The sequence below is a fragment of the Coregonus lavaretus genome (genome assembly GCF_964263955.1).
Source record: "Coregonus lavaretus genome assembly, chromosome: 9".
NCBI lineage: Eukaryota > Metazoa > Chordata > Actinopteri > Salmoniformes > Salmonidae > Coregonus > Coregonus lavaretus.
In genome coordinates, this window is record NC_139996.1 from 7,367,210 (window position 1) to 7,382,014 (window position 14,805).

Here is a 14,805-nt window from a genome sequence, read left to right on the forward strand (position 1 = left end):
AAACAAGCATCGGCCTAGTTGAGCAGAAAAACCTGTCTTGGTGAGCAGACGACCTGTGTAGTTTATTACGCGCGCTTTTACGCACGCTGTTAGTTGGCATGTAATCTTCAAATATCTTGAATTAATTTGTTGGATACCTACAGTAGGTTTATAGCTTCATTAGAGTAATCTCAGGTCAGTGCGAGGCCTATGTGCATGTTTGAATAATTGCGCGCGTTTTTACTCACGCTATTACGCACAGTGTTTGTTGGCATATAATCTTAAAATAACTTAAATTAATTTGTTTGACACCTTCAGTAGGCATATAGCTGTTTAGAACTGCGTTGCTTTTGGATAGCCTATAGAATTTCTGAACTCGGAGCGCCACTGTGTGGTTGAAATGCAGTCGTGCAGCAGACGCTTTCAAGGTAAAACATTCTAATCGCTATTTAGGTTATCTGGACAGTGTGCAAGACATTGCTGATGATGAAAGTGTGTGTATTATTTACTATATTGACTGTACATGAATTGTCCCTAAAAAGCTTGTTAGAAACATTTTGGACTGAAGTGATGGAATACCACCGCACACAAAAAAGCATGATCTTCTTTCTACTTGCAGGGGACAAGATCAAAGACCCTTGCCTTTCTGTTCCACTTGAAACGAAATACGATTCCATATATATTTGTAACTGGAAAAGTGAAGATATTGAACAAACATCACACGCTTGTCCCATTAACTACTGGCCAGCAATGTGAGATGACAGGTGCTGCTACATCATCAAATGGAGAGCCCCCTGAACAAACTACACTTTTGGAAAATAGTCTTTGGAATAGTCTTTGGAAAATAGATACTTTTCTTTTTAACTCAATGAACCTTTCAATGTACTTTGCAATGTATTCAATTAACTGAAATGACTACTGTGTAGATATCCTGTAATGTATTGTTGTAAATATGCCTATATTGTAAATGCTATCCTTATGTTCTCAGCTCAGAATCTTAATGCAAACATGCCTTGCTCTGCGTGCCCTTATGTGGAAGATTTTGAAGGAACTATTTGTGTAGTCCTTTATTTTATATAACTATTTATTGTACAAAAATGCAGATTTAGCTGTAAACGGTCCTTGGGAATTAATCACTGGTCTTAAAATAACTTGCCCATAGGAATCTAATTATGTCTGCATTTTAGGAGAAATCAATTGTACTCTAAAATGTTAATGAAATATCTATTTATATTTTTCTAAGATTGTAAAATTGTATGTGAACTTTTGAACTATATTTTTTAAATAAATAAATGCTTATTATTTTGCTATCATATTTATTACAGATCCTCCCAACGAGAGTGAATGTTTGGTCATATTATAGAGTGGGATGGGAGTGTCCTTAACTAGTTAATATGGCAACAGACTGCATTAACTTAATCGAAGGCAGACAGTGATATATTAAGTGTATAATATCAATACAATAGGCCCATTTGCAGCACCGGCTAGCAGCACATTTTAGCAGATTAAACTAAGCAGAGAGAGAGAGAGGTGGGAGGGGGAGGGAGGGAGAGGGAGGGAGGGAAGGAGAGAGAGTCTTCTCATTCTTTGTTGATTTCAAAAAAGCTTTTGACTCAATTTGGCATGAGGGTCTGCTATACAAATTGATGGAAAGCGGTGTTGGGGGAAAAACATACGACATTATAAAATCCATGTACACAAATAACAAGTGTGCAGTTAAAAGTGGCAAAACACACAAACATTTCTTTCCACAGGGCCGTGGGGTGAGACAGGGATGCAGCTTGAGCCCCACCCTCTTCAACATACAGTGGGGAAAAAAGTATTTAGTCAGCCACCAATCGTGCAAGTTCTCCCACTTAAAAAGATGAGAGTGGCCTGTAATTTTCATCATAGGTACACGTCAACTATGACAGACAAATTGAGAAAATTTTTTCCAGAAAATCACATTGTAGGATTTTTAATGAATTTATTTGCAAATTATGGTGGAAAATAATTATTTGGTCACCTACAAACAAGCAAGATTTCTGGCTCTCACAGACCTGTAACTTCTTCTTTAAGAGGCTCCTCTGTCCTCCACTCGTTACCCGTATTAATGGCACCTGTTTGAACTTGTTATCAGTATAAAAGACACCTGTCTACAACCTCAAACAGTCACACTCCAAACTCCACTATGGCCAAGACCAAAGAGCTGTCAAAGGACACCAGAAACAAAATTGTAGACCTGCACCAGGCTGGGAAGACTGAATCTGCAATAGGTAAGCAGCTTGGTTTGAAGAAATCAACTGTGGGAGCAATTATTAGGAAATGGAAGACATACAAGACCACTGATAATCTCCCTCGATCTGGGGCTCCACGCAAGATCTCACCCTGTGGGGTCAAAATGATCACAAGAACGGTGAGCAAAAATCCCAGAACCACACGGGGGGACCTAGTGAATGACCTGCAGAGAGCTGGGACCAAAGTAACAAAGCCTACCATCAGTAACACACTACGCTGCCAGGGACTCAAATCCTGCAGTGCCAGACGTGTCCCCCTGCTTAAGCCAGTACATGTCCAGGCCCGTCTGAAGTTTGCTAGAGTGCATTTGGATGATCCAGAAGAGGATTGGGAGAATGTCATATGGTCAGATGAAACCAAAATAGAACTTTTTGGTAAAAACTCAACTCGTCGTGTTTGGAGGACAAAGAATGCTGAGTTGCATCCAAAGAACACCATACCTACTGTGAAGCATGGGGGTGGAAACATCATGCTTTGGGGCTGTTTTTCTGCAAAGGGACCAGGACGACTGATCCGTGTAAAGGAAAGAATGAATGGGGCCATGTATCGTGAGATTTTGAGTGAAAACCTCCTTCCATCAGCAAGGGCATTGAAGATGAAACGTGGCTGGGTCTTTCAGCATGACAATAATCCCAAACACACCGCCCGGGCAACGAAGGAGTGGCTTCGTAAGAAGCATTTCAAGGTCCTGGAGTGGCCTAGCCAGTCTCCAGATCTCAACCCCATAGAAAATCTTTGGAGGGAGTTGAAAGTCTGTGTTGCCCAGCGACAGCCCCAAAACATCACTGCTCTAGAGGAGATCTGCATGGAGGAATGGGCCAAAATACCAGCAACAGTGTGTGAAAACCTTGTGAAGACTTACAGAAAACGTTTGACCTGTGTCATTGCCAACAAATGGTATATAATAAAGTATTGAGAAACTTTTGTTATTGACCAAATACTTATTTTCCACCATAATTTGCAAATAAATTCATTAAAAATCCTACAATGTGATTTTCTGGATTTTTTTTTCTCATTTTGTCTGTCATAGTTGACGTGTACCTATGATGAAAATTACAGGCCTCTCTCATCTTTTTAAGTGGGAGAACTTGCACAATTGGTGGCTGACTAAATACTTTTTTTCCCCACTGTATATATCAATGAATTGGCGAGGGCACTAGAACAGTCTGCAGCACCCGGCCTCACCCTACTAGAATCTGAAGTCAAATGTCTACTGTTTTCTGATGATCTTGTGCTTCTGTCCCCAACCAAGGAGGGCCTACAGCAGCACCTAGATCTTCTGCACAGATTCTGTCAGACCTGGGCCCTGATGGTAAATCTTAGTAAGAAAAATATAATGGTGTTCCAAAAAAGGTCCAGTTGCCAGGACCACAAATACAAATTACATCTAGACACTGTTGCCCTAGGGCACACAAAAAACGATACATACCTCGGCTTAAACATCAGCGCCACAGGTAACTTCCACAAGGGCCTTCTACGCCATCAAAAGGAACATAAAATTCTACATACCAATTAGGATTTGGCAAAAAATACTTGAATCAGTTATGGAACCCATTGCCCTTGAAGGTTGTGAGGTCTGGGGTCCGCTCACCAACCAATAATTCACAAAATGGGACAAACATCAAATTGAGACTGCATGCAGAATTCTGCAAAAATATCCTCTGTGTACAATGTAAAACACTAAACAATGCATGCAGAGCAGAATTAGGCCGATACCCGCTAATTATCAAAATCCAGAAAAGAGCAATTAAATTCTACAACCACCTAAAAGGAAGCGATTCACAAACCTTCCATAACAAAGCCATCACCTACAGAGATATGAACCTGGAGAAGAGTCTCCTAAGTAAGCTGGTCCTGGGGCACAGAGCCCCAGGACAGCAACACAATTAGACCCAACTAAATCATGAGAAAACAAAAAATAATTACTTGACACATTGGAAAGATTTAACAAAAAAACAGAGCAAACTAGAATGCTATTTTGCCCTAAACAGAGAGTACACAGTGGCAGAATACCTGACCACTGTGACTGACCCAAAATCAAGGAAAGCTTTGACTACGTACAGACTCAGTGAGCATAGCCTTGCTATTGAGAGAGGCCGCTGTAGGCAGACCTGGCTCTCAAAGAAGACAGGCTATGTGCACACTGCCCACAAAATGAGGTGGAAACTGAGCTGCACTTCCTAACCTCTTGACAAATGTATGACCATATTAGAGACACATATTTCCCTCAGAATACACAGACCAACAAATAATTTGAAAACAAATCCAATTTTGATAAACTCCCATATCTATTGGGTGAAATACCACAGTGTGCCATCACAGCAGCAATATTTGTGACCTGTTGTCACAAAAAAAGGACAACCAGTGAAGAACAAACACCATTGTAAATACAACCCATGTTTACGTTTATTTGTTTTCCCTTTTGTACTTTAACAATTTGCACATTGTTACAACACTGTATATAGACATAATATGACATTTGAAATGTCTTTATTTATTTGGAACTTTTGTGAGTGTAATCTTTACTGTTAATTTTATATTGTTTATTTCACTCTTGTTTATTATCTATTTCACTTGTTTTGGCAATGTAAACAAACATATGTTTCCCATGCCATTAAAGCCCATTGAATTAAATTGAGAGATAGAGCGAGAGAGAGATCCTGAGGATGGGGAGTAGTATAAAGGAACACCTTTAAGTTGGCTTCCCGCTCTGTAACATTACTAATGGATTTGGAGTGTTTAGCACAACAGTACCTAGATAGCTGAGCTTTAGAGTGAGTGGGCTCGATCCCTGCAATTGCTCACAGTTCGATTCTCATGTGTCACGTAGAGTAATGCTGTTCTCAGATGTGCACTTTGTGCTTCATAACAACCACAAGATAAGCTGTAATACAATGTATTATGCATGTGTCTGATCATGTAATACTATGCAATTGATTAGGTAATATCATGGAGAGTGTGTTATGGAGATGTGTTGTGCAGAGAGGGAGGGTTGGGAATATGAACGATTTCTTATTAATGATATTCGAGCTCACTCCAATTGATGTTTTCCTTAATGTCTATCAATTATATTTTTAGAATTTGATATGTCAATTAGATCAATTTTAAAGACACACAACAAAAGACAGTTGCATAACATCCTCGAGGATGACGCGAAAAAGTTAGTTATTTGCTTATATATGATCAGACAACTCCTAACATTCACTCACGCAGCCCATCTAAAAAAAAGTATTTGAATGAACTCACTGCAACTTGACTCAGATTTATCTTAACATGCCTGTTTTCAATTCGTCCTATTGATTAGATTGACAGTAACAACAACAACAGAACATTGGTGGTCAGTATCATAATCGAGCGCGCTCTGTTCGGAAACGCGCTGCTCGCGACCGCTGTCCATGGTGCTGAAATTGTCTTTCCGGTCAGTGGCCACACAGAATTTAGCTAAGAGGAGAGTATGAACAACTGCGAAGTTGAGAGAGAAACATGAAAACTGTATGAATGAATTACTGTAGTTTAAGTTATAACATATCAATTTATCTGTAGCTTATCATTAGGACCATTGTTGAGTGGTTGGGAAATAATTATTAAGGTACTGGCTGGCTCATAACCCTTCCTTCAGAAGAGCAGATATTGCGCCAATGCTGGCACACACAATGCTGTTGCTTTTGTGGTGTAGAGAGAACTCGTGGCAGGATGCTTTAGTATAGCCGGTCTGCATTGCGTCGAGCTTCTCTCTCTCTCTCTCTCTCTCTCTCTCTCTCTCTCTCTCTCTCTCTCTCTCTCTCTCTCTCTCTCTCTCTCTCTCTCTCTCTCTCTCTCTCTCTCTCTCTCTCTCTCTCTCTCTCTCTCTCTCTCTCTCTCATACACACACCCTCTCCACCTCCACTCTCCTTGCATGTGAAATACCTAACAACAATATGCTGAACCATTATTAAGAAATGATTCTCTCTTCACATAATCGATTCCTCCCTCTATTTAAGCACCTCCAGTCTCCATCCCCTCTTAACAGTGTGCCTGCTCGAGGTAAAACACATCCTAGAATGCCCGTCATCTTGTCTAGGCTACTCGTAACAGGACAATTTTGCTGATGCGGTAATGTCTGAAAATGGCAAGGGTTCGCTTACTGCCCCTTAATGTATCTCCCCCCTGAATTGCAGAATAAGAATTTATCCTGCGGTATAAGCAGTTCAATCCGAAGTACCCCTACCGCACAACCGGCTACAGACGTTGCGGCTTACATTTAGTTTTTCTGTTTTTCCATCTTCACGTTTCTCCTCTGACTCCAGCGTGATTTTACATCGAATGTCAAGAAGAGGCGACAGGATCAAGATGTAGACAAATAAGTCATTTAAGTTATCCGATACGAACGGCTCAGACAGTGATGTCTTGAGTGTGTTAGCCCACCAGGTCGATCTCACTCTGCACAGAGGAAAGCTCCAATGTGTTGCGGTGGGGTTCAACGTAAAGTGTTAATGTATTAACACATGACAACAACTCTCCGGATGTCCTGGCTGTCCTAGCGTTGAATGACTGTGCTTAGTCGCGGACAAGACGCATTCCTTCAGGATTCCTTCACGATCATCCTGAGGTAAGCCTTGAAATTGGTGCACTCTGTCTGTCTGTAATTTGAGGGTTTGGGGGGAATACTTCCAAGGCTATTGTTATCTATTACTACTAGGCCATTCAGACTGTGACAGTAAGGCTAAATTGATGTTGTTTTCTATATTACTTTTATTGCATTTAACACTTCCTTATTTGCGTGAGGCAAGTTTCAAACAGTGTTATGCGACAAAACATGCATATAAAGTGGTGCAATTATATTACATTTACCCTGTCAATTATAATATGCATAGTCGATTGCTTTATGTTTAGCTTATCACCGATAAAACAATATAGTTTGCCCCTTTAAACGCTGATAAATAAACAGACAGGAAATGTAGCCTAGAGGCTAAATAAATAAATAAATGGCAGAAATCGCTGAGCCAGCATATATCTCCACTGCTCCTTAGATCCATTATTTTCTCTTTTTTTTCTATGACTGATGACAGAGGCATCAGCAGCAGCAGATGCAGCGGAGAGCAGCAATGGTCGAGTCAGCCAGAACCGCAGTGGAGCCGCACTGAGGCAAAGCAAGCTACCCCCCTATCTGGGGACTAGAACAAGAAATAGGGGGAGAAGAAGAAGAGTGGAGAAGGAAATTGTACCCTGCCAAAACCTGAATGCCGCCTGTTCAATCAGATTAACCGGACAACCGGAATTCCACAACTCCTGCTGCAACAGAGCTCCCGAATTCGAGCTACAAGATGACCGTAGTGGCAGGAGATAACATGGACGAGACCGTGGCGGTGCCGGGGCACCCGCAGGACGCGTACCCCCTCGACCACGAAGACCACGACTGCTGTGAGAGGGTGGTCATCAACATAGCGGGGATGCGGTTCGAGACTCAGCTCAAAACTCTCTCCCAGTTCCCCGAGACATTGCTAGGCAACCCCAAGAAGAGGATGCGCTACTTTGACCACCTGAGAAACGAGTATTTCTTTGATAGAAACCGTCCCAGTTTCGATGCCATCCTGTACTATTACCAGTCTGGGGGTAGGCTGAGAAGGCCCGTCAACGTCCCATTGGATATGTTCTCGGAAGAGATAAAGTTTTATGAGTTGGGAGTGGATGCCATGGAGAAATTCCGTGAGGATGAGGGCTTCGTCAGGGAGGAAGAACGTCCTTTACCTGAAAAGGAGTTCCAGCGTCAGATCTGGCTGCTTTTTGAGCACCCAGAGAGCTCGGGTCCAGCCAGAGGGATTGCTATAGTATCTGTAATGGTAATTCTGATTTCTATAGTCATATTTTGTTTAGAGACTTTACCTGACTTGAAAGAAGACCCTAAGGGTCGGTTTAAGACTGTAGGGAACCATACTTTTTACTACAAACCAAACATCCTAACCGACCCCTTCTTCATTATTGAAACTCTTTGCATTATCTGGTTCTCGTTTGAGTTGATAGTGCGTTTTTTCGCGTGTCCAAGCAAGGCGGTCTTCTCCAAAAACATGATGAACATCATCGATATAGTGGCCATCATCCCTTACTTCATCACACTGGGCACGGAGCTGGCTGAGGACCCCGAAGACCAGGACGAGGGCATGGGGGAGCAGGCAACATCTCTGGCCATCCTCAGGGTGATCCGTCTGGTCAGAGTGTTTAGAATCTTCAAGCTGTCACGACACTCCAAAGGATTGCAGATCCTGGGACAGACCCTCAAGGCCAGTATGCGTGAGCTCGGATTGCTGATCTTCTTCCTCTTCATTGGAGTCATCCTGTTCTCCAGCGCGGTGTACTTCGCAGAGGCCGAGGAGAAAGGGTCGTACTTCGGCAGCATCCCAGAAGCCTTTTGGTGGGCCGTGGTATCTATGACAACTGTGGGCTATGGGGACATGGTGCCTGTCACTATAGGGGGTAAGATAGTGGGCTCCCTTTGCGCCATAGCTGGTGTGTTGACGATTGCGCTCCCAGTGCCTGTCATTGTGTCAAACTTCAACTACTTCTACCATAGGGAGACCGAGGGAGAGGAGCAGGCCCAACTCTTAAACGTTAGTGAACCAAACATTAGTGAAAGCAACTCTAGTCGCCGTAGCTCGTCCACTGTCAGCAAATCAGAGTACATGGAGATTGATGGAGATATAAATAATAGCATCGACAACTTTAGAGAGGCAAACCTCAGAACTGGCAATTGCACTATAGCCAACCAAAACTGTGTAAATAAAAGCAAGCTGCTGACGGATGTGTAGAATCGAATTAGAAACCATGGGATTTAGATGATGCCGCCACATGTTGACTTCACTAGACCATCAGTTTCGAAAGCTTCATTCGCCTCCTATAAGCGCTCTAGCATTACAAAAACAACCATGCTCAGCAATTTGAAAGTAATTATTACAGGGGGAAAAATTAAAATTAAGCTGTTACTAGAGAATATAACATATAGATAGAGTAATTCATTAATCTAAAATGATCCTTTAAATAAGTATTGAAAAAGAAAAAACAAACAAACGTATATTTAACACGCACAAGCATACGCGGGCGTCCTTGGAGGAACACTAACCAACAGCACTCACGAGGACATATCTGTCTTTATCAGACGAAGCCAGGTGTCGTAATTAAAATGTTATGCATGGATTACAGATAACAACATTTCAGCAAGTTGCACAATGCATCAAGGAGAAAATGCATCAGATAATTTCTCAAATCAGCATCTGTAGCAGTCAGACAGTGTTCTGATCGACCGACGCCTAGCCTGAAGTCAGACGAGGCTACTCCTCTACCCCTCTGTCATCAAAGGATTTACTATCCAGCAAAGCACCTAGGAAAAAGACTGATCACTGATCTCCTGGTTTGGATGATGATGAGGATGATGATCTAGGATACGGACATCCGCAATGCTGCTATTTTCCAGCAGTAAGATGCTGTAATTATGAAATCACCAAATGATTCAATGGGATTTTATCCCTTTAAATGCAAGACAGCACAATGATATAACAAAAGAGCTTCACATGAGCATGTTTAGAAACTCCCCATACATGTTGATATTGGCATGCGTGATGATGAGACATAACCTCATAATAATGCTAAAAATATATTTATGTTTTGGATTTTTGCATCCCCCTACGCCTTCATTCGACCCCCCCCTTTATCATTTGGTTTCACTGAGAGTGCAGCACTGGTTTCAAACAGTTTTTCATTTGAAAATGCTAATTGTTTAGAAGTGTCTAGGGAGTGAATGTTAAAAATCTTAAGGGAAACAGTAACTAAACTAAGATCATAGCATGAGAAAAAGCAACCTGCATTACGGCCTATCGACTAGGTACTGTGTATCCTAGTATATCTAATGCATGACGTCAGTATTCAGCTTTGTTGCAATTACAGACACTGAACATTGTCTCATACTGTCACGGAAACGAAACGTGGGTAATTAAAAAAAATCCCTGAAACGTTTCTGAAATGTGACAAAATACAGTATATCCAAACCCAACTCGGGGGTTCAGACTTGAAACGTTGTCGATCAAAGAAGCAGAATAAATACCTATTATCAAAATGCATATTCTCATAAATACGCACCAAGTAAGTTACAGTATTACTTCATTAGTGCAGTGCATGGACCTTCTTTGAACAAAGAAAAAGTGAACATATTATGAGTCATGTCTTCCATTTCACCACTAAATTTAGGGACATGTTTGTTTGTTTTCACAAACAAAACAATACAAATAACTCTAATTTTACTGAAATTAGCGATTGTATAATAGATATTGCAAATGATTATTTTGTGCATTAGTTGCTAGTGCCTTTACCCCTCTCACCATGCAACAGGCTCAGTGAAAGTGCCTCTGTGTATGAAGCCTACAATGGAAATCCATGACAAGTTGAACTGATCTGGTGCAGAATATCTTGTTTCAGCACTATGCTGTTATTAATGCTGTTGTTGATGTGGATAATGATGATGATTATTAATACAGTGAGAGAATGTTCGGTGAAAACAACCATGGAAGTCCACTACCAACATAACCCACGGTTGAATTGATCCAAGATTCTAGAACAAGATTCTAGAACAACTCAACATTTCTGTCCTCACGATGCACTTATGCTCTTCCTGGAACCAACCATCCTCTGGTGCTTTATGTGTCCACCTATACACCACTTCAAACCCCAAGGGAATATCCATTTGCTTTGCATTTGCTTTGCGTTGCATTGTTACTATTGATTTATGTGCCATAAGTCTTGTGTGTCTACCTCAGTGAGGTTACTGCAGAACTCACTGCAGAACTGCAAGCCAGACTCCTAGCCAAAGGCAGAGCTGCAAAGCAGGCTACTTTGATGCTTTGGAGAGCTTACTTCTTCCTTTCACTGGTGTAGGCTGTGGTCATCAGGGCCTGTATTTATAAAGCGCCTCAGAGTAGGAGCGCGGATCTCCATGTAATCTTATTCATTCTGATCTAAAAGGCTAATCTGATCCTAGAGCTGTACTCTGAGACGCTTTATGAATACAGAACCAGATGCTGAATTCTTAGAAGCACTTAGGACATACTCTACCATCCTTAACCCTATCCCCTTTTTCCTTCCAAGCTATGCACAATCAAAAAAAGAAAAGAAAACACACATTTCTATACAGATGTAGGATCATACTTTGATCACTCTTTTGTTGATGATAATTTTCCTGCACATTAGGACATGTAAACTTGTAGTGTATTCAAGGTTTAAAAAGGCTTCTAAAGTTTGTAATTTCCACTTAAAAATGTCAGACTTGATTTGCCCTAACATAAAATGTATCAACCCCCACAACATTTTTTCATTAATTAATTATAATCCACATGTCCTGTTGCTGCAGAATTATTTTCCTGCAGCAGAAAACTAGATCAAATCAAGATCCTACATCTCTGTAGTAGCAGAGTAGACTAGAACATAATGATATAGACTGACTGATTCTCTAAAAACATGTTGATACAAGTGGTTTGGTTTCAAATCAAATCAAATGTTATTGGTCACGTACACATATTTAGCAAATGTTATCGCAGGTGCAGCGAAATGTTTATGTTTCTAGCTCCAACAGCGCAGTAATACCTAACAATACAAAACAATACACAACGATGCTCCAGATACTCAACTAGTCTCAAGAAGGCCAGTTTTATTGCTTCTTTAATCAGCACAACAGTTTTCAACTGTACTAACATAATTGCAAAAGGGTTTTCTAATGATCAATTAGCCTTTTAAAATTATAAACTTGGATTAGCAAACACAACGTGCCATTGGAACACAGGACTGATGGTTGCTGATAATGGGCCTCTGTACGCCTATGTAGATATTCCATTAAAAATCAGCCGTTTCCAGCTACAATAGCCATTTTCAACATAAACAATGTCTACACTGTATTTCGGATCAATTTATGTTATTTTAAATGGAGAATTTTTTTTGATTATGTTTCGAAAACAAGGACATTTCTAAGTGACCCCAAACTTTTGAACATTAGTGTACTTAGGGCAGCAGTCTCTAAGGTGCAGGGTAAAGGTTTGGATTCTTTGGTGTGACAGTTGTTGAGAAGTAATGCAGGTTTGCTACTATTAAATCATAGAAATATCCTGGGCAATTATATCTGTGAATGCCTGAAAAGTGTGCCACACTTCATTGATGAGAATGTCCATTCTAGTAATTATATTTTTGTGTGTATCTGTCACAGAAGGACAATAAAAGTAACCAGGGATTCTTAAGTAGATTTTTTTGGCATATTGGAATTTCACCCCGGGCATTATGAGCACATTATAAAATGCTCCACAGTCTTTGCTAGTTCAATTTTCTCAATAGCTACATGTATTTCATCATTGTGTCTTCCAGCTCTGAGCAAAGCTTACGGATGCTTTGTGAATGCTGTTTTGTTGTTTAAGCAACATTTTGGCTGTCATAAGCAATATGAAATGACAAGATGATTTAGAATGAAGGCATGATACTGGTATCACTCCTAGAAATGTTTGTGACACTGAAGTTGAGGGATTACACACACAACAGATGTTATGACACCACACATCAACATTGCTAAAGATTAATTTACCCTTATGACTGTAGGCCTGTATGTCACTTGGATGAGAAGTACTGTACCATATTTCCTTTCGGGTCTTGCACGATAGTGTGAAAAGGGTATTAGTGGACTAACATAGAGCTGGCAAAGCAGGCTATGGTACACATTGTTTAGGGAAGAGGCCTTTTTTGATTCTGTGAATCTAGTTGCTAGTTGTTATTGGCTGTGCTTCTTTTTATTTTATTTTATATTGAATTGCTGCATACTTAGAATGCGTCTGTCTGCTACAGGCCTGGTGTCTGTCCATCTGAGAGCCTTCCTAGATGTCACTTCAGTTGACATATCAGTTAAACATGTCAGTGAAGTTGACATTTGTTACTTCTGTGTCAGGGATTTTCAGGGCTTCTAACCAAGAGAATGTGATCAAGTGTTAAGAACAGACACATCATCTCCCAAATACAACCAATACAAAGTGGTTATTCACAGCAAACGTATCTCAAGTTTCAAGCGTCAACGTTTATTCGCCACTTGGACAAGATACAACAGGTGTAAAACAGTACAGTGGAATTCTCACCTTGAGAGCTATTTCCCAACAACGCAGTGATGATAATATATACAGTAGATACAAACAGAATAAAACATTTAAATAAAAACCACACAAGAACTATGATGTGAGTTACAGAAACAAGATAATTCAAGTATATACAGGTCACTGCCAGTACCTTATTCAATCTGCAGGGGTACTGGAGTGGTTGAGGTGGGTTTATGGCTGAGGTGGGTTTAAAAAGTATCTCTACAATATACAGTAGCTAGCTGACCATCAGGTAAATTATACGTTTTTACCATTTGTGGTTTCTCTTATGGCCCAGAAGAGTGGTTGGACAAAATATGTCCTGTTCCACCAAATACCCATGACGCAACAGTTCACATTGAGGTTGAGGGCCGGCACTAGTTACCACAGCCACAAAGTTATAAGTATGGCTAAACCTATGAATTTGTGGCTGTGGTAACTAGTGACAACCAAGTTTGAGGGAACCCCATGCGAAATCCCTCACGTCACAATACCATTACATCCATTGCTCTTGCCGTGAGGGCAATCTATGCATGGTGCTATGCATTTAATTATTTCCCACCCCAAAATGCATTCTTATAGCAATATAATCACAGTTTCTTAGAAACTTTTGTAAAATAAGAGATTAATTAATCTATTTTAAAAAGATATGGAGAAGACAGATGGTCTCGATCTCTTTAAAGATATTTACAACAGAGCTGTCTGTGTATGTTGTTTGTTCTGACACTTTGTATTCTTTGATTTTGTTAAGGTCAGTGGAGTCAAAGGTTAAAGGTCAAAGTTAACATCTGGGTCATGTTCATTAGGGAAAAACATTTAAAAACATTTTGCAACATGAAATGTTTGAGTTTCTTATCGGACAAGTACAGAGAGTAAATCCCCAATGTTTTAAAACATTTTTGGTACAGAAAACGAAAAATTGTGTTTCTTATTGGACAAGTTGGCCTGCAAGATAGGCCTCCCCATTTCACTCCGGTTTATTCTATTTGGTGCCTGATGAACACGACCCTGTCCTAACACTAAGCAGAGAAAACCTATGAAGTGGCCAAATATAGGTATTGTACAGTGGCCATCCAATCCCCATCAACCTCATAGGTTTACCTGGAGTAGTTTTCCAGCAAGGAAACTATGTTGACAAACGGAGCTAAGTAACCAGTAGCACCCTTCCACAGGATGCTACTGCATGTATGTTATTCAAAAGAAAGACAAGTGAGAAGGTCTTTTAAAAATACCATTCAGAGAAACTAAAGTAAAAGTAAACTATATCTAAAAAGAAGAAAGAAACACAGTTAAATAGAGTATCGCAAGCAACTTTATATAGCAACATGTCAAAACCAATGATATCTATATTTTCATTGTGTATCTTATTTTTTTGATTTCTGTGGCACTATACTATGGTTGATTCCCACTGGGCACAGACGTCAAT

At 40.4% G+C, this 14,805-nt stretch overlaps 1 protein-coding gene across 1 annotated transcript; it reads left to right on the plus strand.

The window, feature by feature from the left end:
* Window positions 1-7,559: 7,559 nt before the first annotated feature.
* LOC311135120 (potassium voltage-gated channel subfamily A member 1-like) lies at window positions 7,560-9,038 on the plus strand (the record flags this gene model as incomplete). The annotated part of the gene is made up of 1 exon (XM_084169014.1): window positions 7,560-9,038. One exon carries the CDS (start codon window positions 7,560-7,562, stop codon window positions 9,036-9,038), a length of 1,479 nt encoding a protein of 492 aa, XP_084025140.1.
* Window positions 9,039-14,805: the final 5,767 nt, after the last annotated feature.